The sequence below is a fragment of the Thamnophis elegans genome, chromosome 13 (assembly GCF_009769535.1).
Source record: "Thamnophis elegans isolate rThaEle1 chromosome 13, rThaEle1.pri, whole genome shotgun sequence".
Lineage (NCBI taxonomy): Eukaryota > Metazoa > Chordata > Lepidosauria > Squamata > Colubridae > Thamnophis > Thamnophis elegans.
Window position 1 is genome coordinate 4,618,756 of NC_045553.1, and position 27,627 is coordinate 4,646,382.

A 27,627-nucleotide genomic window follows, 5' to 3' on the forward strand; every position below is an offset into this window, starting at 1 on the left:
AGGATCCAAGAACAATTTATTTGTTCCAATAGTTAAGAGGTGGAAAGACTCAACGCCTGGCATCTCGTAGTCCTCTCGGTAGGCAACGAAGGTTGCTGTTGGTGCCCACAAATGAAAATGCAAATAAAAGCTTTTTCGTCACGCCAGCTATGTGGCTTTGGGAAGAGATATTATACAAGCCCTGTCATTGGGCTTGAAAACCATAGTTGATCGCTTAAGAGTAGAATAGAACAACAGTTAGAAGGGACCTTGGAGGTCTTCTAGTCCAACCCCCTATTCGGGCAGAAGACGGCGCACCATTTCAGACAAATGGCTGTCCACTCTCTTCTTAACAACTTCCGGTGTTGGAGCATTCACAATTTCTGGAGGCAAGTTGTTCCACTAATTGTTCTAACTGTCTAAGGACATTTCTCCTTAGTGCTAGGTTGCTACCCTCATTGATTAGTTTCCACCCATTGCTTCTTGTCCTGCCTTCAGGTGCTTTGGAGAATAGCTTGACTCCCCTCTTCTTTGGAGCAACCCCTCAAATCTTGGAAGATTGCTATCATGTCTCCCCTTGTCCTTCTTTTCATCAAACTAGACATACCCAGTTCCTGCAACCGTTCTTCATATGTTTCAGCCTCCAGTCTCCTGATCATCTCAGTTGCTCTTCTCTGCACCTCTTTCTAGAGTCTCCATATCTTTTCTACATCGTGGCGACCAAAACTGGCTGCCGTATTCCAAGTGTGGCCTTACCAAGGCCTTATAAAGTGGTATTAACCCTTCAACGTGATCTTGATTCTATCCCTCTGTTTATGAAGCCTAGAACTGTGTTGGCTTTTTGGCAGCTGCTGCACACGGCTGGCTCCTATTTAAATGGTTGTCCGCTAGTACGGTGCAAATGAATCCCGTTTATTGATTAAGCTTTCATTAAATAAAACCCAACCCTTCCCCCCCCCCAAAAGAAGAAACCAGCCAAATGTGGCTTATTCAATAAAGATATGCCTACATATGCCACAAGAGAGCTTAACATTTGAATGAAATCCTTCATCTGAACATTTTCTGATATAGCTGGAAGGTGTTTTTTTTAATTGAATTAATTTAATTTTAATTTAATTTAATTCTGCTTCGATGAACGGACGGAATTACAAACTATGGTTTATGTCTTGTGTGTAACCGTTTACCGTGATTAAATGAGCTACGATTAATGAATCATGATAAGAGTTGGCGTATCAATCAAATTCTTTGATTCAAACTAGGAGAACATGTATCATCGGGTTACTAACCCCATGATTTATAGGCTGGTTTATAGGCTGCTCAGAATGCGCTCGGTAAACCATGATTAAGCAAGCATGGTTTATAATGTAATGTCCAAACCCAGATGGTGCTTTTAAAATCTCCTAAAAGAAATGCCAGGCTTTTAATTCAAGAACCTTGCATATTTCCATTTTCAGATCTCCCTCTAATAAATTGGAAGGTACGAGAAAGTTTTAAAACAGACCTCCAGAATCTAATCAGAGGTGTCGAACCCCAGGGGAGCTTGCAAATGAGCTCCGTTTGACCACGGCTACGCCTGCCGCTGTCACCATTAACCGATAATCAGAGTTACTCTCTCTGCTCAAGTGGGTCTAATCAGCCTCATTCCGCTTATTGGGAGTCTAGGAAGGGAGCTTCCTCATTTTTTCCTCCCCCATCCGATTTCCTCTCCCTCGGCTGGGTCAGAATCCATGGCAAAAATAAAATAAAATAAAATAAATGATTGATCGACTCAAGATGCTAGTCATCAAGAGGAAAAACAAAAACCCCTTTCATCTAACTGCTCGCAGAGATCGCTCAAAGACTTTTTAAGAGACTTTAGGGCCAAAAAAAAAACCCCACCAAAACCCACCCCTGTAAAACGGAGGAGGAAAGCAGCTTTTTGGTGCAAAGGTACATCTTCACACTCCTGATTGGTAGCCCCGGCTTTTCCTCCCCCGCCCAGAAGAGCAGCAGCACCCACTGAGTAGGAGGACACCAAAGGCAGGGAAGAATCTCCCTTTTAATTGCTGGCCTATTTCAGGTCCTTCTGACTCATAACACGGGAAACATCACTGGTGCCAGGAGAGAAACCAAATTTAGGTTCATTTAAAAAACAAAACAAAAACCCATCCTCCACACACGGAGAACACAGAAAAAAAAACCACCGAGGTCATCAGACAAATCTACCCCATATATATATATATATATATATATATATATATATATATATATATATATTTAGTGTCACAACCCTGGTATGCCCCAATTATGGCTAGCTGATGAGAGCTAAATAGCTTGAAATAGATCTATACTAGTCTCCCTTTATTTATTTATCAGCACAAATATATATATGTATATGTATATGTATATGTATATGTATATATGTATATATATATAGCCACACTATGCTGAAACCCAGGGTTGGATTTTGCAGGTTGGCAGCTTCCTGCAACTAGCTGGAAACCCAATTTAAACATATTGAAAAATGTTTAGGACGAGCGTTTCTCTTTTTTAAAAAAAGGAAAACACTGTATGTATGTATATATGTATGTATGCACCTATATCTATCTATCTATCTATCTATCTATCTATCTATCTATCTATCATCTATCTATCTATCTCTCTATCTATCTATCTATCTATCTATCTATCTATCTATCTATATCTATCTATATCTATCTATCTATCTATCTATCTATCTATCTATCTATCTATATCTATCTATCTATCTATATCTATCTATATCTATCTATCTATCTATCTATCTATCTATCTATCTATCTATCTATATCTATCTATCTATCTATATCTATCTATCTATCTATCTATCTATCTATATCTATCTATCTATCTATCTATTATCTATCTCTATCTATCTATCTATCTATCTATATCTATCTATCTATCTATCTATCTATCTATCTATCTATCTATCTATCTATCTCTATATCTATCTATCTATCTATCTATCTATCTATCTATCTATCTATCTATCTATCTATATCTATCTATCATCTATCTATCTATATCAAACTATCCTAAAAATATGTTCCAGTGTAGCTATAAAAGAAGAGACAAATCAACACACACACACACACACTCAGAGAGAGATATACACATATCTATATATGTATATATTGCAAACTATCCTAAAATATGAGTTCCAGTGTAGCTATAAAAGACATACATACATACATACATACATACATACATACATACATAACATTTTTTGCTGATAAAGAAATGAAGAGAGAGTAGTATAGATCTATTTCAAGCTATTTAGCTCTCATCAGCCAGCCATACCCTTGCTGGGATTCAAACCCAGGCTATTTTACATGTTAGGCACTTATAAACCTCTAAGCCACTAGCTCTCCTCCTATCTATCTATCTATCTATCTATCTATCTATCTATCTATCTATCTATCTATCTATCTATCTATCATCTATCTATCTATCTATCTATCTATCTATCTATCTATCTATCTATCTATCTATCTACCTACCTACCTACCTACCTACCTACCTACCTACCTACCTACCTACCTACCTACCTATCCTTGCTGGGATTCGAACCTGGGCTATTTTACATGTTAGGCACTTATAATAACCTCTAAGCCAATAGCTGTCCATATATATGTAAAATCTCTGCATGGAGAGACAATCTGCTGTGTCTTACTGCTCGCCCCGTCTCCCACCACCGAGCCTACCTTTTGCTCCTACTTTCCTTCTCCTAGTAGCAGCCCATGACTCCAGGGCCCACGAAGCCACAAGAGGCATCCTTAGATGAGCGGTGACTTCGGCTCGCTAACCGTCCGTCGTGATCCAGGACCTCCGATCCTTCCCCCCCCTCCTCCCCCCCCCCGGCCAGCCAATCGCCACGGCCCTCCGCATCGGCAGCCGTTCTGCAGCTGCGATGCCTCCTTCTGACCAGGAGTCCTAACCGAACCCACAGCCCGTACCCCATTTTGCTGGGCACCCTGGTCTCGTACCCTCCACCCGTGCCTCCCTCCCCCCCCCTCCAAAGGTACCCTGGACGGACCTAACCGGGCTTAGCAAATACCCCCCCCCCCACACTCCCAGCCTGTTCAACAGAAGGAGCACGTAAAACCGGGGCTTAAGATTTCCCCCAATTCCCTTCCGATTCATCATAATCATCATTATTATCAATATTATTAATTCTTATTGCAAAGGGTGAAGTCAAAAACATTTTCTTCCCCTGCAGGATCACGGATTTGGGGAAGGGGGAGACCAGATTGAATTCCAGGAGTTTTCATCTCCAACCAGAGAGTCCCCCACGGCATCCAGATCCTGGGGATGAGGGAGACCAAGTGAAATCCATCCCGGTTTTGTAGGGAAATCAAGACCCTGAATCATATCATACATCCCGCTAGCAGAAGAGCGCTCCGCCACTGGATTCCTGCCTCCTCCCAAACCCCAGCAAACTGCCCTGGTAGAAACACCAATCGACTCTCTCTCATTACTCATCCCTTCCGAGCCGGTTACTTACTCTGACCGGAGGACGGCGAGCGCCTTGGTGAAAGAGAACCCCACGAATGGCCAACCGTCTCCCGGGGAAGCCGTAAGGCTCAGCTGGCCGAGAGGGGAAGCCGCGCCAACGTCCTTCTCCCGGGCATCAAAATTAGACGTATCATCTTCAGACCGGACGGCAGGTACGAAGGGAGGGCGAGCTGGCGGTTCGTTGGCAGGAGAAGACGCCCGGTGGCGGCGGCGGTAGCAGGAGGAGGGAAAAAGAAAGGCAGAGGGGTGAGCTGCGGTGTGGAGATCCGTGGGGCTCCCATTCAGCATTATTTCAACCGCCAGGCACTGCAGCGCCCCGCTTTTTAATCTTTGCAAGCACCAGCAGGGCTGAGCTAACCCAGCGGCTCCAACCCGCTTTTGACAGCAACAAGGAATTTTAACCCTTCCCTTGCCAACATGGCCACCATTTTGCAGGGGAGAAAACTCCCCTTGGCAAAAGCTTTGCCAGCTAGCCCCACCACCATCACCACCACTACCCGGGGAGGGCCTGGCCAGCTGGAAGAAGATCTCTTTCGCAGCTGGCTCCACTTAATCCGCTTCCTTCCCAGAACGAGAGGCTGCAGTATAGCAGGCAGTCTGCCCCTGGACAGCACCAGCAGCTGTCTTGGGCTTCGATGCCCGGCCGGTGGAATGCCAACTCCCTAAGTTAACCTTGAGGGGGGCAGCTGGGGCGGCTGGGTCTCTCCGTTAAGGTCAGAAGGAACCTGCCCGATTTCTCTGTGCCTCTGGCTTGCTCAACTCTCTTCCCCCCAAGGCTCCACTGCAGTCCACCTCCAAAAAATCTCCTTTTTTATCCCTCTCCATGCCCAGCGGGCAGCTTCTTCATGGGCGCCCGGCTTTAGTGGCAACGAGAAAGGAGGCAGAAAAGAGGTGAAGGGAGAGAGAACTTTCATCAGCATCCCAGCGGGGGATCCGAGAAGGGGAAGCTGCTGATGGGGAAACTGCACACCTTAATCCGGTTTCTTTCCCCCCCCCCCCAGGCTGCTTTCGATGCCCCGGCTGGAAGTCACCGGATGGTGCAAATCCACCGGCTCGCCTCTCTCCCGCTCTCCTCCGGGAAGCGGCTTCCCAAGTTGCTCCCTGTCAGAAGCTGGGCGGACGTAGAGTGTGCCGATGCCGATGCCGCCGCCGTTGCCGTTACCATGGCTCCATGGAGATCTCTCAAAGATGAGCCGCTGCCGAGGCGGGGAGGGGGGGGCCGAGAAGGAGCCCAGCCTGCCGGCATGGCAGGAGAGGATGCTCCTGCGGTGCAGGCTGCCCGCTCTCCACTCTGTGCATGCCTCCGAAGGTTTAACCCTCCTCTGCCCATCAGCCTGCCAGACGCCTGGCAGCCATTGGGGGGAGGGCTGGGGAGGGGGGGAGAGGAAGGATGAGTCATGGCTGGGGGCTTGCCAGACTGCCAAAGCCTTTTGTAGAGGGAGGGAGGGGGAGTTGGGGTTTTTTTTAACCCTTTGCAGTGGGTGCTTTGAAGATATTGCAGGGAGGGAGGGAGGGAAGGAAGGAAGGAAGGTGGGAGGGAGGGAGGGAGGGGAAGAGAAAGGGAAGAAAAGGAGGGACGATGGAAGGGAATGAGAAGGAAACGAGGGGAGGAGGGAGGGGAAAGAAAAGGAGGGGAGGCAGATGGAAGGAAAATAAAAAGAGAGAAGGAAGGGAAAAGGAAGGAATGAAAAGAAAAAGAGGGGAGGGGAAAAGGAAGGGAAAGGAGGGAAGGAAAGAAGGAAAATAAAGGAGGGGAGGGGAAGGAAGAAGGAAGGAAAAAGGAAAGAGGGAAATGAGGGGAGGGAGGTAGGTTTTTTTTTTAACCCTTTGCGGTCTAGGCGCTCTGAAGATATTGCAGGGAGGGAGACAGGGAAGGAAGGTGGGACGGAGGGAGGGAGGGGAAAAAGAGGGAAATGAGGGGGGGAGGGAAGGGAAAGGAAAAGAGGGAAGATGGAAGGAAAAGAGAAGGAAATGAAGGAAGGAGGGAGGGAGGGGAAGGGGAAAGGAAAGGAAGGAAGCAAAGAAAAAGAGGAGAGGGGAAAAGGAAGGGAAAGGAGGGAAGGAAAGAAGGAACAAAAAAGAGGGGAGGGGAAGGAAGAAGGAAGGAAGGAAAAGAGAAAGAGGGAAATGAGGGGAGGGAGGGAGGAGAAGGGAAGGGGAAAGGAAAAAGGGGAAAACAGAAAAAGGGAAATGAAGGGAGGGAGGGAGAAGGGAAGGGGAAAGGAAAGGAAAGAAGGGAAAGGAAAAGAGGGGAGGGGAGAGGAAAAGGAAGGGAAAGAAGGGAAGGAAAGAAGGAACAAAAAAGAAGGGAGGGGAAAGAAGGAAGGAAAGAGAAAAAGGGAAATGAAGGGAGGGAGGGAGAAGGGAAGGGGAAAGGAAAGGAAAGAAGGAAAGGAAAAGAGGGGAGGGGAGAGGAAAGGAAGTGAAAGAAGGGAAGGGAAGAAGGAACAAAAAAAGAAGGGAAGGGAAGGGAAGAAGGAAGGAAAGAGAAAGAGGAAAGGGAAAGGAGGGTCACTGTAATTTTTCTAAGCATCGGGGAGTCTTTCATACAGAAAAACATATTGAGGGGCTGCATTGGGAGCCAAAGAGGGGGAGGACCGAACTATTCCCTCCCCCAAAGAGCTTAACAATCCCTAAAGACAAGGGCCAGAGGAGAGAGATCAAGCCCAACGTTCTTTCACACATGGCCAATTCCTACGCAACAGAGATCAATAACAACAACAACACAACAACAACAAACCCACCTTTTGCCTGGCATTAAACCAGGGCTCCCTAACCCACACAGGCCATGAACCGGCACTGCGCCACGGCGTGCCAGCCACCGGGGCCGCGCAAACAAGCGAAGTCCCATCCACGGGATGCAGGCAGCACGCAAAAACCCACCTCCGCTCCAGCCGGCAGAAGAAGCCACACTCTCCACGGAGCCACGGTCCCTGGGAGCCCAACAGGTTGAGGGACACCATTTCTGATCTTCCCACGACTTTCCCAGGTGGAAGGTGGGTTTTTATAAAGCTGGAACTTCACGGGTGGGATCGGTTCAGCCAGCGGCTGTGATGTCGGAAGGAAGCCAAAGTTAACCCAGCCTTGGCTTAATGAAATAGGGGGAGTCCAGTGAATGAGGAGGGAGGGGAGAGACGTAGAAGTTCCGTTGCAAGAGCCACGTGGACAACTGGTGCTCATCTCCGTTTCAAAGCCGAAGAGCCAGCGCTGTCCGAAGACGTTCTCCGTGGTCGTGTGGCCGGCATGACTCAACTCCCGAAGGCGCACGGAACGCTGCTCCCTTCCCACCAAAGGTGGTTCCTATTCTTCTCCTTGCATTTTATACGTGTTTTCGAACTGCTAGGTTGGCAGAAGCTGGGACAAGTCACAGGAGCTCACTCTGTTACGCGGCACTAGGGATTCGAACCGCCAAACTGCTGACCTTTCTGATCGACAAGCTCAGCGTCTTTAGCCACTGAGCCACAGTGTCCCACTTTTCTTGGCACAAGTCACGGGAGATGAGCTGGTCAATACGAGTTGGTCAACGCAAGTGGTTGGACTAGAAGACCTCCGAGGTCCCTTCCAACTCTATCTGCATTCTATAGGGCCACGTGGCTCAGGGGCGAAGACGCTGAGCTTGTCGATCAGGAAAGGTGGGCAGTTCAGCGGTTCGAATCCCTAGCGTAACGGAGTGAGCTCCCGTAACTTGTCCCAGCTTCTGCCAACCTAGCCGTTCAAAAGCACGTTAAAAAATGCAAGTAGAAAAATAGGGACCACCTTTGGTGGGAAGGGAACAGCGTTCCGTGCACCTTCGGCGTTGAGTCATGCCGGCCACATGACCACAGAGACATCTTCGGACAGCGCTGGCTCTTCGGCTTTGAAACGGAGATGAGCACCGCCCCCTAGAGTCGGGAACGATTAGCACGTATGTGAGGCGGGGGGGGGGGAACCTAATCTTTATCTGCATTCTATCCGCCCTCATTTTAGCCTTCAAGCCACTGATTTTGTTCCAGCACCAAGGAAGGAAGGAAAGTTGTGGGGGGGGAGAAACACCCACTGTACGTTTTGTAGCATCAAATCATCTTTTCAGTCTCGTACTCGAGACAGGAATCCTTTTCCCTTGGTAGGATTCAAGTTAGCTCACTTCGCTTGAGGCCTAAGGAAGCGTGAGCCATAAAGAGAGCAAAAGATTCAACTCAGCCATGAGGACAAGTGGGGGATGCCAGAAATGAGACCTTGGTTTCTTTGGCCAGGAGAATTCCGACGACGCAAAGGAGGACCAAAGGAACGCGGGATGGAAGGACAAGGGGATGGAGTGTCTGAATGCAAGCGACAGCTCGACCGGGGGGGGGGGGGGGGGAGAGAAGCTTAAAGGAAAGAACTGCTACTTCCTGGTCCAAAGCACTTCATGGATTTGATTGGTAAAACCACCCGATGCAGAATGAAGCGTATCCCTCACCATGAGGGTCCTATTGAGCAGGCATGAATGAGGTGGGAAAGAAAGAAAAGAAGGAAGGAAGGAAGGAAGGAAGGAAGGAAGGAAGGAAGGAAGGAAGGAGAGAAGGGAGAGAAGGAAGGAAGGAAGGAAGGAAGGAAGGAAGGAAGGAAGGAAGGAAGGAAGGAGAGAAGGGAGATAAGGAAGGAAGGAAGGAAGGAAGGGAGAACGGAGATAAGGAAGGAAGGAGGGAAAGAGGAGGAAGGAAAGAAGGCAGTGAGGGAAGGGAGGGAGGATATAAGGCAGGGGAGGCAGGAAGGAAAGGAGAGAGAGAAGGGATAAGGAAGGAAGGAAGAAAAAAGGAGAGAAGGGAGATAAGGAAGAAAGGAAAGAGAGAAGGGAGGGAAGGAAGGAAGGAAGGGAGAGAGAGTGGGGAGACAAGGAAAGAAGGAAGGAAGGAAGAAAGAAAAGGAGAGAGAGAGAAGGGAGATAAGGAAGGAAGGAAGAAAAAAGGAGAGAGAAGGGAGACAAGGAAGGAAGGAAGGAAAGAGAGAAGGGAGATAAGGAAGGAAGGAGGGAAAGAGGAGGAAGGAAAGAAGGCAGTGAGGGAAGGGAGGGAGGATATAAGGCAGGGGAGGCAGGAAGGAAAGGAGAGAGAGAAGGGATAAGGAAGGAAGGAAGAAAAAAGGAGAGAGAGAAGGGAGATAAGGAAGGAAGGAAAGAGAGAAGGGAGGGAAGGAAGGGAGAGAGAGAGGGGAGACAAGGAAAGAAGGAAGGAAGGAAAGAAGAAAAGGAGAGAGAGAAGGGAGATACGGAAGGAAGAAAAAAGGAGAGAGAAGGGAGACAAGGAAGGAAGGAAGGAAAGAGAAGGGAGATAAGGAAGGAAGGAAGGAAGAAAAAAGGAGAGAGAAGGGAGGCAAGGAAGGAAAGAAAGAAAGAAAAAGAAAGAAAAAGAAAGAAAAAGAAAGAAAATTGTGGTCTGCCACAGCTGTTTTTCAACTGGGCAGAATGGAAAGGAGAGGAAAGGAAGTTGGGTGTGATATAGTAATTTGTTTATAGCTACTTCTCACAATTTGTAATTGGGGGGGAGGGAAACAGGGAATGAAAATTATGGTTTTCATAATTTACAGAGATTTACACCCATGAATTACATCTTTCTCGTCTTTATATCGGAACAGGCTATGGAATAAATGCAGTTCACCAATAAGGCAGGAAACACCACCACCCTCCCCCCTTTTGAACCAAAGGAACGCAGCATCTCACCCACCCACCCACCATATAAAGTGATACACATCAATTGATCTGCAATAGGAAATGCAAATTCCTCATAAAGGAATCTTTGAGTTAACTTCAGAGGGTTTCTCGTGTTTGGGGAGCTGGGTCAGAAGACAGGGACCCCTTCGGTGGGAAGGTAACAGCACTCCGTGGGGCTTTGGCATATAGCCATGCAGGACACACGACCACGGAAATTGTCTTCGGACAACACTGGCTCCCTCTCCCAAAAAACAGAGATGAGCACCAATGCCTTAGAGCAGTGGTTCCCAAACTTGGCAACTTTAAGACTTGTGGACTTCAACTCCCAGAATTCTCCAGCCAGCAGAGCTGCTGGCTGGAGAATTCTGGGAGTTGAAGTCCACAAGTCTTAAAGTTGCCAAGTTTGGGAACCACTGCCTTAGAGTCGCACACAATATTCGGACCGAGGCTTCCCAAGAGCCTGAAGCAAACTCCTTGTCCCGACAAACCCCCCTTTTATTAACTGACTGTGAATTCTGCTCGTTCCCCTTTAGCAAAGTCTTTCAAGGGAGGATTTACAGTCACAGACCTTATCTGGCTTGGAGAGCTGCCAGGCCGATATCTGCAGAACTTGGCAAGGAGTCTCGGAGAGTCACGAACCAATGAAGCGAACTAATGGTCTCCTGCAAACTCCACTCCCCTTTCGCTCCTCTTTTATTCCCTCTGGGAGGGGCCATTCATCATCCACCTGTTGGCCTTACTCCCAAGTCGACCCTTGTTCTTTAGCTCTTCCCTTCGTCCGGCAACTCACACTGGGAACAGGCTCCAGCTGTTCTTCTGCCCCACTGATGTCTGAAGGCAGCTGATAACTGTCGGACGTCCCTGACCCCCTCTCTGCCTCCGACGCAGAGCCCTCATCAGAGCCTTCCACAGACTCCAGGACTGGCCCAGGTTCCTCCCCAACCCTCCTCACTGTCCGAATCGGCTGCCACTGGTGGGCCACAACACCCAAGGGATAGACAAACCTTTCCCTCCAAGCCAAAGGAGGTTGGCCCGGCTTTAACACCAATGCTTTGAGACCGCGTTCCAGGACATCACCCCCCACCCCCACCCCCCAGATCAAGGGCTCACAAGACAGGCGTGGGCCGTCACTCACCGTCACGGATGGCGTTCCAGTCAACGTTGGCGAAGAACGGATGGCAGCACAGGCCTTCGTAATCCAAGCGTTCTTTCGGCCCACACAACAGACTCTGCAGCAGGTCGAGACACTCGCGGCTGACCTTGACGTCCTCCGGGAATTTTAGGAACCGCTGCAATTCGAAACAGAAATAAATAAATAAGTCTCGCTCGACGACGAACGAGAGGGGGAAAATTCTCCAAGCTTTCAAAGTCAAAGCAAATAGAAATAAAAAAAGAATCTCCCCAAAAACCACCTTCCTCCAGAATCCTTGCTGGTAGCATCGCTAGGTCATTTTGAAGGTTCCACCACAAAACCGCGTTCGACTAAAGCGCGCTTGACGAAACCACGTAGCTGACGTCATCACAGGGCGACAACAGTGCGGAGACAGAAGCACGCTGTAAATGCTAAACCTAAAATTAACCCCTAAACCTAATCCTAAACCTAACCCTTAACCTAACCCTAAACCTAACTCTTAACCTAACCCTAAACCTAACCCTAACCCTTAACCTAACCCTTAACCTAACCCTAAACCTAACCCTAAACCTAACCCTTACCTTAACTTGAATCAGCTTGCTTTCAAAGCGCTATTTAAAGCGCCCTTCTTTCTCCGCGCTCGCTGTTGTCACCCTGTTGATGACGTCAGCGACGCGGTTTAATCGGGCGCGCTTTAGTCGAGCGCAGTTTTGTCGTGCCACGCATTTTGAAAGCTTTCGCAATGAAACCTCCTCATTTCTGACTTAAAAGAGGATGTTTTAAGTGGCCGCATCGAGACTTTATTGCTGCTAATAATACATCCGTCAGGGTCAGCTTCGAGGCAACCTGAGAGCTCCGAGGGGGGTGGGGGAGAGGGAATGGAACTGGCAGAGAGAAAGAGGTGGAGCTTGGGCCATCCGTCAGCCCTCAAATGGAGAGTCAACAGCCCCCAGATCTGGAGGTGGCTGATGAGGAAGAGGAGGAACATCTGGCTCCAGTGCCTGATTAGCGAATGCGCAGAAGGCAGAGGAGAGGAGAGCAGTGGAAATCTATGGGCCGGTCAGCATCAAGGTAATCTGAGAACTCCGAGGTGAAAGAGGGAATGGAGCTGTCAGAGAGAGAGACAGACAGAGATGGAACCTGGGCCGTCCATCAGCCCTCAGATGGAGAGTCAACAGCTCTCCTGGTCTGGAGGTGGCTGATGAGGAAGAGGAGGAACAGCTGGGTCCAGTGCCTGACACATGGCTACACAGAAGGCAGAGGAGAGGAGAGCAGTGGAAATCTATGGGCCGGTCCTTGGGACGGAAGAGCCACTGCTGCTAGCTAAGCCCCACTGTACCTCTGGGGATAAAAGGCAGGTAGTGGAGATAAATAGATGTGGCAGAGAGGAGAGGAGAGCAGTGGAAATCTATGGGCCAGTCCTTGGGACAGAAGAGCCACTGCTGCTAGCGAAGCCCCACCCTAGCTCTGGGGATAAAAGGCAGGGGGCAGAGATAAATAGATGTGGCAGAGAGGAGAGGAGAGCAGTGGAAATCTATGGGCTGGTCCTTGGGATGGAAGAGCCACTGCTGCTAGCTAAGGCCCACCCTAGCTCTGGGGATAAAAGGCAGGGGGCGGAGATGATTTGTTAGTTGGGGAGCTGGGTCAGAACACCGAGAAGCCCCATTGGTACCTGAAAATTCATGACGTTGTTGGACGTTTTCGTTGAGGTCCCTTCAGCAAACGGCGATTTCCCGTAGGTCATTTCATAAGCAACCACCCCTAGGGACCACCAGTCACATTCTGACCCGTAGGAAGCTTTGCCGTTGTTCAAAGCACCCAGGATCTCTGGGGCCATATAGTCAGTAGGGCTAGGAAGCACCTTGGCATCCACCTGGAACAGAAGGGATCGCTGATTATTTCATGTTATTCCCCAGAGCTGAACAGGTTAAGGCCACATACAATACAATACAGTATAATAGCAGAGTTGGAAGGGACCTTGGAGGTCTTCTAGTCCAACCCCCTGCCTAGGCAGGAAACCCTATACTGTTTCAGACAAATGGCTATCCAACATCTTCTTAAAGACTTCCAGTGTTGGGGCATTCACAACTTCTGGAGGCAACTTCTGTTCCACTGATTAATTGTTCTAACTGTCAGGAAATTCCTCCTCAGTTCTAAGTTGCTTCTCTCCTTGATTAGTTTCCACCCATTGCTTCTTGTTCTACCCTCAGGTGCCTTGGAGAATAGCTTGACTCCCTTTTCTTTGTGGCAACCCCTGAACATTATGGTGAGCGTATACATTTGTATACGCTCACCATAATGTTCCATTAAACACTTTACTCACCAGAGCAACTAAGGAGAAGTTAATATAAAGCCTTAGTAAGGCCACACCTAGAGTACTGCATCCAGTTTTGGTCACCACACTATAAAACAAGACGTTGAAACTCTAGAAAGAGGGCAGAGTAGAGCAACCAGGATGATGAGGGGACTGGAGGCTAAAACATAGGATGAACGGTTGCAGGAACTGGGCATGGTTGAGCCTAGTGAAGAGAAGGACCAGGGGAGACAGGATAGCAGCCTTCCAATATTTGAAGGGCTGCTACAGAGAGGAGGAAGGGGGTCCAGCTATTCTCCAAAGCATCTTTGAAGGCCAGACAAGGAACAATGGAAACTGATCAAGGAGAGATTCAACCTGGAAATAAGGAGGAATTTCTTGACAGGGAGAACCATCAACCCATGGAACAGAAGTTGTGGGAGCTTCATCCCTGGAGGCTTTCAAGAAGAAACTGGACTGCCATCTGTCAGAAATGGTGTAGGGTCTCCTGCTTGGGTGGAGGGTTGGAATAGACGACCTGCAAGGTCCCTTCCAACTCTGTTAACCTGCTAGTCTCCACATCATTTGAAATAAAGGCAAAACCGAATGTATTTTTACAATGACTCTGATAATGATCTGTCACTAATTTTTTTTTATGTTTCAAAGGTTTTATTTCTTTTAAAACACACAAATATTTCATCATTCCTCAGTCATTAAAACATCGAAGTACAATTTTTTTGTATGCTCCTCCCTCCTTCCACCCCCCCTACCCCCCTCGTCCTCCCCCCCCCCCCGACTTCCCAGAACCCGTACACGGTATGGATTTTTAACAAACACAGTCTAAAATCTATTGAGAAAAAAGAAATAAAGAAATTAATGACATCTCTACATTGACCTTAGCTTCTTCTTGCTGAACTAACTTTAAACAATTTAAATCCTTTCTGATCTTAAGCATAGGCTAACTGGAGTTTCTTGGTCCCGTATTTATTTTGTATATAGTCAATCCATTTTTCCCAGTCTCGTTTATATCTCTCATTTGAGTGATCTTTGAGATATGCCGATATTTTAGCCATCTCGGCTAAGTTTGTGACTTTCAATGTCCATTCTTGAATTGTAGGCAAGTCTTCCTTCTTCCAGTATTGCGCCACCAACAGTCTTGCTGCCGTTATTAGGTGCAGAATCAAGTTAGTCTCTACCACTGTAAATGATCTGTCACTGAGAGATTCTGCACTGAAGACAAATTCCTTGCGTGTCTAATCAAACTTGGCTAATAAAGAATCTTAATTCTTATGCTCATAAGTGAGAGCGGAATATTTGTTTCGGCGCTCTCGCACGAGTGGGGCTTCACCCTGGTAAGTTGGACCACGACCCACAGGTTGGGGACCCCTGACCTACACAAGGCTCCCCGTGAATAAACCATAGTTAAAGGTTAAGGACTATTGCTGGCTATAGTCCGGGTAAATATTAAGGCTGTGCAGTTCTTTGTATTCAGAGGGCAAACCTGCAGCGAACCAGATCTCGTTTTCCAATTCTGACGCACTGCAGCGCCCGAGGGAATTCTCTCTGCCGGCTGCAAAAAAAAAAAAGCCATTCCTGGGTTGGCAGATCATGGTAAATCGGGGCTAAAGGCCTGTGAGATGTTTGAAGGGCCTAAGAAGTTGCATCAGATCACGTTGTTCAGGGCGAAAAAAAGGATTACATCGGTAAAGAGGGTTCGGTGTATTAGCTACCATAATCTACTGAGTTTAAATTAGCTTTAAATTAAATTAATATCTATCTATCGATATCTATCTATCTATCTAATCAATCATCTATCTATAAAAGGTCAAGGTTCCCTTCGCACATACGTGCTAGTCGTTCCCGACTCTAGGGGGCAGTACTCATCTCCGTTTCAAAGCCGAAGAGCCAGCGTTGTCCGAAGACGTCTCCGTGGTCATGTGGCCGGCATGACTCAACGCCAAAGGCGCACGGAACACTGTTCCCTTCCCACCAAAGGTGGTTCCTATTTTTCTACTTGCATTTTTTACCTGCTTTTGAACTGCTAGGATGGCAGAAGCCGGGACAAGTAACGGGAGCTCACTCCGTTACGCGGTGCTAGTGATTCGAACCGCCAACTTTTCTGATCAACAAGCTCAGCGTCTTAGCCACTGAGCCACCGCGAGCCTTCTATCTATATCTCTATATAAATATCTATGTATATAAATATCTAACTATCACTATCTATCTATATAAATATGTATGTATGTATGTATGTATCTATCTATCTATCTATCTATCTCTATCTATTATATCTCTATCTATATAAATCTCTCTCTCTCTCTCCCATATCTATCTATCTATCTATCTATCTATCTATCTATCTATCTATCTATCTATCTACCATTATATATATATACATATCTATATCTATATCTATATCTATATCTATATCTATATCTATATCTATATCTATATCTATATCTATATCTATATCTATATCTATATATATATATATATATATATATATATATATACCATCTCTCTCTATCTCTCTATCTACCATATCTATATCTATCTATCTATCTATCTATCTATCTATCTCTCCCTCTACCATCTTTCTCTCTATCTATCTATCTATCTCTCTCTACCATATCTATCTATCTATCTATCTATCTATCTATCTATCTATCTATCTATCTATCTATCTATCTATCTACCATATCTATCCATCCATCCATCCATCTACCATATCTATATCTATCTATCTATCTATCTATCTATCTATCTATCTATTTCTACCACCTTTCTCTCTATCTATCTCTCTCTCTACCATATCTATCTATCTATCTATCTATCTATCTATCTATCTATCTATCTATCTATCTATCTATCTATCTCTATCTATCTCCCATATCTATCTATCTATCTATCTACCATATCTATCTATCTATCTATCTATCTATCTATCTATCTATCTATCTATCCATCCATGCATCCATGCATCCATCCATCCATCCATTAATCCATCCATCCATCCATCCATCTACCATATCTATCTATCTATCTATCTATCTATCTATCTATCTATCTATCTATCTATCTATCTATCTATCTATCTATCTATCTATCATCTATCTATCGCTTTGTCCACTTGCTCTACCTACTTTTCCTGCCAGCCTGCTTTCCAAGTGGTAACATACGATCTTTGGCAGCAGAGATGAGCAACAAAGATGATTAGGGAGTTGGAGGATAAAACATATGAAGAACAGTTGGTGGAACTGGGGATGTCTATAATGAAAAGAAGGACTAGGGATGACATGATAGCAGTCTTCCAATATCTCAGAGGCTGCCCCAAAGAAGAAGGAGTCAAGCTATTCTCCAAAGCACCTGAAGGCAGGACAAGAAGCAATGGGTGGAAAATGATCAAGAAGTAACCTGGGATTAAGGAGGAACTTCCTAACAAGTAAGGACAATTAACCAGTGGAACAACTTGCCTCCAGAAGTTGTAAATGCTCCAACACTGGAGGTTTTAAAGAAGTGATTGGACAACCATTTGTCTGAAATGGTATAGAGTCTCCTGCCTGAGCAGGGGGTTGGACTAGAAGACCTCCAAGGGCCCTTCGAACTCTATTATTGGGATCTTAAGTGAAGAACTACCTGTAACCCCAAAACTAAGTGTGAATCCAGCTAACCCATTTTGAGACACTAACCTACTACCTAAGCTAAATCCCGACAAAGATCCTTGTTGACGTACCCAATTCTTTGGAACAAGTTATCCCCCAGATATCTGGATCAGCTCCTTCATACTAAATTTATAATAACTAATAAGTTCAATCAAATGCTCTCTTCCAGAGAAAATACATTTGGAACCTTGATTTATTCACAAAAAAACGCACCCATCTCGCTTGAGAAGTTCTCATTTTAAGTTTCTCCGGAACACAGTTTAAAAACCCATTTTTTCTTCCATCTCTTATTCACTGTTAGTTAAGTTTAAACAAAATCCCAGCTGGCTGAAAGGGAATGCAAAGGAGGCCAAGTGGTATTTTAATTACAATTTCGCATTGTTAAAAAAAAAAAAAGTTACTCGAGGTCAGTAGAGAAAGAAAGCTACGAGTTTTTGTAAGAGTAGGAAAGAGGGGAGGAATGGGAAGAAGAGGGGAAAGGTAAAGGTGAGGAAGGGGAAGGAGAGAAGGGAAAGGAGAAGAGGAAGGAAGGAAGGAGAGAAGAAAGAGAAGAAAGGGGGGTAGGAAGGAGGGAGGGAAGGAGGGAGGGAAGCAAGGATGGAAGCAAGGAGAGAAGGAGAGAAGAAATGAGGGAAGCAAGGAGAGAATGAGAGAAGAAATGAGGGAAGGAAGGAGGGAAGGGAGGAGAGAAGGAAAGAAGAAAGGAGGGAAGGAAGGAGGGAATGTAGGAGAGAAGGAAGGGGGAAGGAAGGAGGAAAGGAAGGGGGAAAGGAAGGAGAGAAGGAGAAAAGAAAGGAGGGAAGGAAGGAGGGAAGGGGAAGGAGGGAGGGAAGGAAGGGGAGTAGGAGAGAAGAAACGAGGGAAGGAAAGAGGGAGGGAGGGAAGAAGAAGTAGGACCGTTGTAAGATAAGATGGATCTATGGGATGTTAAAAAAGCAATCTTCAAGTATATTGTCAACAGTAGGGAAAAATTGTTATAAATACATATTATTAATAACAGTTATGAGATCATATAATTGTGAATGTATATATGAAATTGATAAAATAAAATAAAATTTAAAAAAAAATCTAATAAATCTCAATCTCTCAAAAAAATAAAAAAATAAAAAATAAAAACCCGTTTTCTCTTCCATCTCTTATTCACTGTTAGTTAAGCTTAAACAAAATCCCAGCTGGCTGAAAGGGAAGGCAAAGGAGGCCAAGTGGTATTTTAATTACAATTTCGCATTGTTAAAAAAAAAAAAGTTACTCGAGGCCAGTAGAGAAAGAAAGCTACGAGTTTTTAGCCAGGGCTCATTCAACGTGTAAAATTTTATCTGTTCAATTAGTTTAATCAAGAGGCTTTTCTTACCGCAATTAAGAGACAAGCCGTTCTAACCATAATCAAACCCACCATTATTTACCAACCAGAACCTCAGCTTCTTCATTTACTCATTTGATGTTGTTCCTCCAAAATTAGAACGCACGTGGTTAAACTCAAAGGCGAGGGCAGAGTTACCCATGACCGGTGTCAACCACAGTTTGAGACAGATGTTCCCTTCAGGAAAAAGCAGGATAATTGCAGAGAACAAATATATATTTTTTAAAAAGCTAATAAGAGAAAGGGAAAGAAAGAGTAAAGGAAGCTCATTTGTATCGCACCGAACCAAGAAATTCCCAACCTATATACCTCGGATGCTAGGCAGATGCAGATAATTCTCTCTCTGGGTACAATGAGAATATATCTGCTGAAAAGAACCTCCGCATTGGCGACAGGGAAGAGCATCCGGCCAGTAAAAACTCCTTTCAGTTGCCCAGACTCCACCCCGCAAGGGATTATGGGGGGGGGGGTGTCATTAAAAGATGATATGTCGGATGCTACCCAACTATAACTCTTAAGATGTGATGGAGTGCAGTAGGGAGGTGGATGTTCAGGAGGGAGGGGAGGCATTCTAGAAGAGTAAGAGGCAACTCAAATATCGGGTGTGAGAGAATGAGGCTGAAGACAGTTCCTCCTCAAGAGTTCCCAGAATATATTGTAGATGCAGATGGTAGAGTCCTCAATCTGGCAAGATTTCGCCTGTTGGTGCGATTAAAAAAACAAAACAAACTCAGCTTGAAACAATCGCCATGTATCATTCTTGGATTTCGAGCCCGACACGTGGTGACTGAGGAATCGTGGGAGTTGAAGTCCACACATGATGTGATGGACTGTATTTAGGAGGTGGATTCTTCAGAGGGAAGATTCCAGAGGAGGAAGAGGCAACTCAGCTTGGATATCATGTGTGAGAAAGGGGGTGAAGACAGTCCCTCCCTAAGAGTTCACAGAGTACACTGTAGGGGCAAACAATACTCAAGTCAAGCAAGATTCTGTCTGTAGGTGTGAAGCAATAAAGAAGTCGGTTTGGAAGAATCACTATGTGTCATTCTTGGTTTGAGGCCTGACACCTGGGGACTGAGGAATCCTGGGAGTTGAAGTCCACACATGGCAGCTGAAGAATTCCATTCCAGAAGAGGAAGAGGCAACTTAGCTAAGATATGTGTGAGAGAAAGAGGGAGAAGACAGCTCCTCCTCAAGAGTTCCCAGAGTATATTGTAGGAATGACACAATAACAGAACTCAGCTTAGAAGAATCACTATGCGTCATTCTTGGTTTGGGGCCTGACATGGTGACCGAGGAATCCTGGGAGTTGAAGTCCACACCTGGTGGCTGAAGAATTCCACTCTGTTCCATAGAAGGAAGAGGCAACTAACCCAGATATCAAGGTGTGAGAGAAAGATGGTGGAGACAGCTCCTCCTTAAGAGTTCCCAGAATATATGCAGATAGTACATCCCTCAATCTGGCAAGAGTGAAACAATGAACTCAGCTTGGAAGAATCACGTGTTTCTTCTTGATTTTAGGCCCGACAAACGTTCTATAATCCCTGGAAATGTTGGTTGAGTATCCAGGGGTTTCAGCATCATGTTGACAATCATTGCCCAAACGATACAGTGTTTGACTGTAAGGTAAAGATTCCCTTCGCACATATGTCCTAATCATTCCCGGCTCAAGGGGGCGGTGCTCATCTCCGTTTCAAAGCCAAAGAGCCAGCGCTGTCCGAAGACGTCTCCGTGGTCATGTGGCCGGCATGACTCAACGCCAAAGGTGCACGGAACGCTGTTCCCTTCCCACCAAAGGTGGTCCCTATTTTTCTACTTGCATTTTTTACCTGCTTTTGAACTGCTCGGTTGGCAGAAGCTGGGACAAGTCATGGGAGCTCACTCCGTTACGTGGCACTAGGAATTCAAATCGCCGAGCTGCCGACCTTTCTGATCGACAAGCTCAGCCCCTTAGCCCCTGAGCCACCGCATCCTTACAGTTTGATTGTAGCCACGGCTTAATCAGAGTATCAGGCAGGTGCTAATTTCAAAAACTTGGCCCTCAATTTAATTTGGCCCCGTTGATTTTCCGAGATCCTCACCCATCATCTGCGTAACTCTTTGTGATACGATTGCAACGGAGGGCACTACCTGAGATTAAATGTCAATCTTTAGTTTCCCCATTTCAAAAAAATATATATTTATTACCTTTTTATCCACCGTCATTTTGGCAGCCGAACCAAAATCCACCAACTTGATGTGCCCTGTTCTGTCAATGAGGATATTCTCTGGCTTAACATCTCTGTAAGGCATAAAGAGGGTAGAAAGGAGGAATCAATAAAACTCTCTTTCTGAAATTAAAATTGCTCGCTCCCATCACGCTGCTGAAACCATTACAAGGATAAGTAATTTTTTTAAAAAAAAAAAATAGACCTTGCAGTTTTCAGAACAAGTTCCTACTATATTTCATCAGAAGCAAGCTGAGTTCATATAACCGTAACCATATTAAAACCTTACCCATATTTTTTGGACTATAAGACGCACCGGAGTATAAGACGCACCAAGATTTCGAAGAGGTAAACAAGAAAAAAGACACCGTTTTTGCAAAAAAACGAGGCCCGTTTTTCGCCTCCCAACCTCCCAACACATCATGTTTTTGCCTTCCCCAGCCGCCTAGGAGGACTCTGTAGGCCTCCAAAAGTCTCTGCGCCCCCTTTTTTGGGTGGAGAACAAGTCTATTTTTGGTGAAAATGAAGCATGCGAGGCAGGGTTTCCAGAGGCCAAAAATGGCTGTATTCGGTGTATAAGATGCACCAACGTTTCCACCCTCTTTTAGGGAGGTGAAAAAGTGCATCTTATACTCCAAGAAGTAGGGAAGTTGTATGTGTAAACTACGTCAAAAGTATTTTTACTCTGTCCAGAACCGTTCAACCCGACCTAAAAGCTGAAAATTGTAAATAAGGCTCAGAGGGAACCATATCGTCTTCAATAGCTTTGCATTGCTCATATTTTTCACTCCAACTTTATTCTACATTCTGGGTCTTCCAAAATGAAGGAATGTGTTCTTTTATTGATTTCATATCCCGCCTTATTTTTACAAATAACTCAAACCGGTGAATGTATCTAAAATGCCTTCTTTCATGCCTAACGTGAGACTAGAACTCTCAGACTCCTGGTGATTGGCCTAAAGTCACCAATTGGCTTTCATGGCTAAGGCGGGACTAGAATCCACCATCTCCTGGTGATTGGCCCAAAGACACCAGCTGGCTTTCATGTATAAGGCAGGACTAGAATTCACCATCTCCTGGTGATTGGCCCAACGTCACCAATCGGCTTTCATGCCTAAGGCGGGACTAGAATTCAGCATCTCCTGGTGATTGGCCCAAAGACACCAGCTGGCTTTCATGTATAAGGCGGGACTAGAATTCACCATCTCCTGGTGATTGGCCCAACGTCACCAGCTGGCTTTCATGTATAAGGCGGGACTAGAATTCACCATCTCCTGGTGATTGGCCCAACGTCACCAATCAGCTTTCATGCCTAAGGCGGGACTAGAATTCACCATCTCCTGGTGATTGGCCCAAAGTTACCAGCTGGCTTTCATGTATAAAGCGGGACTAGAATTCACCATCTCCTGGTGATTGGCCCAACATCACCAACCGACTTTCATGTATAAGGCGGGACTAGAATTCACCATCCCCTGGTGATTGGCCCAACATTACCAGCTGGCTTTCATGTATAAGGCGGGACTAGAATTCACCATCTCCTGGTGATTGGCCCAATGTCACCAGCTGGCTTTCATGTATAAGGTGGGACTAGAATTCACCATCCCCTGGTGATTGGCCCAACGTCACCAGCCGGCTTTCATGTATAAGGCGGGACTAAAATTCACCATCTCCTGGTGATTGGCCCAACGTCACCAACCGGCTTTCATGTATAAGGCGGGGCTAGAATTCACAGTCACCCACTTTTTAGCCAAACTGCCCCTTTTATGTTTGATTAGGTATAGAGATGTTGAACTGAAAAACTCACCGGTGGACGTATCCCATTTGATGGACGCTGTGAATGGCCAAAACTAATTCTGCCAGATAAAACTCTATAGTGCTTTCATCCAGTTGATCTTCATATCTGTTTAAGAACGAGAGTAGATCTCCTCCCGGCTCATAATCCATAACCTTCATGTCGTTTTGGAAGTAATCAGGCGCCCATACAGAGGGAAGTAAAAATTTGTGAAGTAGTTGTATTAGAGATGATGCAGCCTCTTGAAAATTAAAAAGTACTTTCTAGTGCTAATATACAGACTAGCAAAGGAAAGGGAATAAGAAATTAAATTAAATTATATTTGGGTTTGCGGAAATACCATCCCAAGAGAATATAAATTGAGAGCTCAAAGCGACACCCACAACAACAGGGGGGGAAAAGGAAGAGGGGAGGAAAGGAGTTGAGTGGAAGAGGAGGGAAGGAAGGAAGAGGTAAGGAGAGGAGGATGGGAGAGAACGAGAAGGAGGGAGGGTAGAAAGGGGAAGAGTAGGAGTAGGAGAAAGGTGAGGGAATAAGGAAGGGGAAGGATAGGAGGAAGGAAGGAAGTAGAGAAGGGAGGAAGGAAGGAAAGGGAAAGGAGAGGAGGAAGGAAGGGAGAGAAAGAGAAGGAGAGAGGGTAGGAAGGGGAAGAGGGAGAGCAGGAGTAGGAGAAAGGTCAGGGAAGGAGGAAGGGGAAGGAGAGGAGGAAGGAAGGAAGTAGAGGAGGGAGGGGAAAAGGGAAAGGAGAGGACGAAGGGAGAGAAAGAGAAGGAGAGAAGGTAGGAAGGGGAAGAGGAAGAGCAGGAGTAGGAGAAAGGTTAGGGAAGAAGGAAGGGGAAGGATAGGAGGAAGGAAGAAAGTAGAGAAGGGAGGGAAAAAGGAAAGGGAAAGGGGAGGAGGATGGAAGGGAGAGAAAGAGAAGGAGAGAGGGTAGGAAGGGGAAGAGGAAGAGGAGAAAAGGAAGGGAAGAAGGAAGGGGAAGGATAAGAGGAAGGAAAAAAGTAGAGAAGGGAGGGAGGGAGAAAAGAAAGGGGAAGGAGAGGAGGAAGGAAGGGAGAGAAAGAGAAGGAGAGAGGGTAGGAAGGGGAAGAGGGAGAGCAGGAGTAGGAGAAAGGTCAGGGAAGGAGGAAGGGGAAGGAGAGGAGGAAGGAAGGAAGTAGAGGAGGGAGGGGAAAAGGGAAAGGAGAGGACGAAGGGAGAGAAAGAGAAGGAGAGAAGGTAGGAAGGGGAAGAGGAAGAGCAGGAGTAGGAGAAAGGTTAGGGAAGAAGGAAGGGGAAGGATAGGAGGAAGGAAGAAAGTAGAGAAGGGAGGGAAAAAGGAAAGGGAAAGGGGAGGAGGATGGAAGGGAGAGAAAGAGAAGGAGAGAGGGTAGGAAGGGGAAGAGGAAGAGGAGAAAAGGAAGGGAAGAAGGAAGGGGAAGGATAAGAGGAAGGAAAAAAGTAGAGAAGGGAGGGAGGGAGAAAAGAAAGGGGAAGGAGAGGAGGATGGAAGGGAGAGAAAGAGAAGGAGAGAGGTAGGAAGGGGAAGAGTAGGAGTAGGAAAAAGATAAGGGAATAAGGGGAAGGATAGGAGGGAGGAAGGAAGTAGAGAAGGGGGAGGGAAGGAAAAAGGAAAGAGAAAGGAGAGGAGGTTGGAAGGGAGGGAAAGAGGAGAGAGGGTAGGAAGGAGAAGAGGAAGAGTAGGAATAGGGGAGAGGTAAGGGAAGAAGGAAGAAGAAGGAGAGGAGGATGGAAGGGAGAGAAAGAGGAGAGAGGGAGGAAGAGGAAGAGAGGAATAGGGGAGAGGTAAGGGAAGAAGGGGAAGGAGAGGAGGATGGAAGGGAGAGAAAGAGAAGGAGAGAGGGTAGGAAGGAGGGTACCTCCACGCGACCTATTAGATCTCACCGATTAGGCCTCCTCCGAGTCCCATCTGCCGGTCAATGCCAACTGGCAACCACGCGGAGGAGAGCCTTCTCGGTGGCAGCTCCGACCCTATGGAACGATCTCCCCATGGAGATTCGTACCCTCACCACCCTCCAGACCTTCCGCACAGCCCTCAAAACCTGGCTATCCCATCAGGCCTGGGACTAAGATTGTAACCCGCCCGAATGGTATGAATGTTGTGTTTTTAAATTTGTATTGTTTTATATGTCCAAAGTTTGTTTTTCCCCCCTTCCCTCTTAAGTTGTGAGCCGCCCTGAGTCCCCCCAGGGAAAAGGGCGGCATATAAATTTAATAAAATACAAATACAAAATACAAATACAAGGGGAAGAGAGGAATAGGGGAGAGGTAAGGGAAGAAGGAAAGGAAAGGAGAGGAGGATGGAAGAGAGAGAAAGAGGAGAGAGGGGAGGAAGGGGAAGAGGAAGAGAGAAATAGGGGAGAGGTAAGGGAAGAAGAAAGGGGAAGGAGAGGAGGATGGAAGGGAGAGAAAGAGGAGAGAGGGAGGAAGAGGAAGAGAGAAATAGGGGAGAGGTAAGGGAAGAAGAAAGGGGAAGGAGAGGATGGAAGGGAGAGAAAGAGGAGAGAGGGAAGAAGAGGAAGAGAGGAATAGGGGAGAGGTAAAAGTAAAGTAAGGGAAGAAGGGGAAGGAGAGGAGGATGGAAGGAGAGAAAGAGAAGGAGAGAGGGTAGGAAGGGGAAGAGGAAGAGAGGAATAGGGGAGAGGTAAGGGAAGAAGGAAGGAAAAAAGTAGAGAAGGGAGGGAGGGAGAAAAGAAAGGGAAAATAAGGCGGTGTTATGGGATGGTCAACAAAGCAACCCAAACTGTATAGTATAACTTTTTCAATGGAATAATAAATGCACAAGAATGACAAATGTAAAGGAGAAGAAGAACCATGTGAACATATACCTATAATTGTATGTAAGAGAATAAAAACTTTTTTTTTAAAAAAAAGAAAATTTAAAAAAGTACTTTCTGCATTTTTATTTCAATACTCCTCATTTGCCTGCAGTTAAAAAGATCCGGTCAACATCTCTACTTTTTGAAGAACGCCGGCAAACCGAGAGATTTCACATCGGCATGAAGCCTTACGGAAACTACCGCAGGGAGAACCCTGGGCTGGTCCTCGCTGAGCAACGGCCTTGGACAACGGACAGTCTGCCGTTACGACGGCGACGGAAACGTCACTGTGCAAGCCATCCTCGCCTTTGTGACCTTTGCAGGCCTGCAAATCGAAGGAAAGGTGTGTTTCCTTTGAAAATAGTAGGCAGCCGGATGGTGCTTCCTTTCAACCCTGCCTGTTTAAGGTTGCAACTGAAGGGAGGAGGAATATGCACACAAATGCACCATTTTTATGCTTTTGAGGCAGCCTTGGCTCTTAGCGGCTGCCTGGACAGGTCCCTGCAGTTTCCTTGGCAACGTTTTCGGAAATGGTTTGCCCTTGCCGGCTTCCTCCTACGCGGAAAGAGAGAGCCCGAAGTCACGCAGCTGGCTTTGTGCTTAAGGCAGGACTAGAACTCACAGCCTCCTGATTTCCAGCCTTAATCGCTCTATCACCCTTCCTTAAGTTAGGTAGATCGGTGGGTAAGATGAGGTTGACACACATACACCTCCATTTTTCCTTCTAACACACTTAAAAGGTTTTCTCCGTTACAGGTAGTCCGTGAGTGGTGGGGTGGCCTAGAGGCGGAGCTCCCGCCTCACACTCAAGAGGCTGTGAGTTCCATCCTAGGTAGAGGCAGATATTTCTCTCTCTGGGCACAATGAGAATATATCTGCTGGGGGGAAAAACTCCGCATTGGCGACAGGGACGGCATCTGGCCAGTAAACACTCCGCTCCATTCAGTTGCCCAGACTCTTCCCCACAAGGGATTTGAGAAGTCATTAAAAGATCATGATGATTATAAGTAGCCCTTGACTTACAATGGTTCATTCAGTGACCGTTCGAACGGACGACAGCCCTGAAAACAGGGACTTGTGACCCTTTTTCACACGGACAATTGTGGTGGCATCCCCATGGTCTGGTGATCAACATTCGGAATTAAGAGGAGGAGAGAGGGGAAGGGAGGAGAGAGGAGTGCGGGAAAGAGAGGGGAAGAAGAAAAGAGGGAGGATGAGGAGGGAAAGGAAGAAAGGGTAAAGGAGAGGGAGTAAGGGAGGGGAAGGAAGAGGAAGAGAGAGGGGAAGGAAGAGGAGGAGAGAGGAGTGCGGGAAAGAGAGGGGAAGAAGAATGGAGGGAGGATGAGGAGGGAAAGGAAGAAAGGGTAAAGGAGAGGGAGTAAGGGAGGGGAAGGAAGGGGAGAAGAGAGGAGTGGGGAAAAAGAGGGAAGAAGAAAAGAGGAAGGAGAGGAGGAAAGAAGAAGGCAGAGAAGGGAGGTTGAGAAGATGGAAGGAGCAAGGTTGTTGCAAAATAAGATTTCTTGCACGGGGTGGCAAGAAAGTGACCTAAACTGTATTCTATATATGTGTGTGTAAAAATGAGCATAGAGACTAATGATGAACAGACAAATGTTAAATAGCAATTATAAGAATGTAAATCTATGAATTAATTTGAAAGGGAAGAATAAAAAAACTTTTTTAAAAAAAACATTAGGACACTTTGGCAACGGGTTCATATTTATGACGGTGGCAGCGCCCCAGAGTCACGGGATCCCTTTTTGCAATCTTCCGACAAGCCCAGTCAAAAGGGAAGCCTGATTCACTCCCCAACCCTGTGACTAACTTAACAACCGCAGGGACTCACTTAACAACCGTAAAAGTCGTAAAATGAGGCAAACTCGCTTAACCAATGCCCCCCCTTAGCAACACGACTTGGGGACAAGTGTTACACCTGGTCCTTTTAAAGTGCTGTTTGACTCAATGCTATCGGGATGTCGTCGTTAAATCTAAACAAGGCCCTTCATTGGGCACAGGAGAAACGCTGCAGGTATCACCAACACAGGCCTGAAAGGTTTCAAATAGCCCCTTTTTCCAAAAAAATATAAAATAAAGCTAGCACGTAAAAAGATTTAAAGGTGGACACATTTGAAATATGCAGATGATCTGTTCTTCATGCTCCGTAAACTCTCACCTTCCGTTT

At 46.3% G+C, this 27,627-nt stretch overlaps 1 protein-coding gene across 1 annotated transcript in view; it reads right to left on the bottom strand.

The window, feature by feature from the left end:
* Window positions 1–27,627, bottom strand: part of CIT (citron rho-interacting serine/threonine kinase) — a 156,677-nt gene that overhangs the window by 117,849 nt on the left and 11,201 nt on the right. Inside the window, 5 exon segments of the mRNA XM_032228836.1 lie at window positions 4,519–4,685; window positions 11,319–11,472; window positions 12,988–13,188; window positions 20,818–20,911; window positions 22,642–22,784. Coding sequence (XP_032084727.1) covers window positions 4,519–4,685; window positions 11,319–11,472; window positions 12,988–13,188; window positions 20,818–20,911; window positions 22,642–22,784 — 759 coding nt within the window.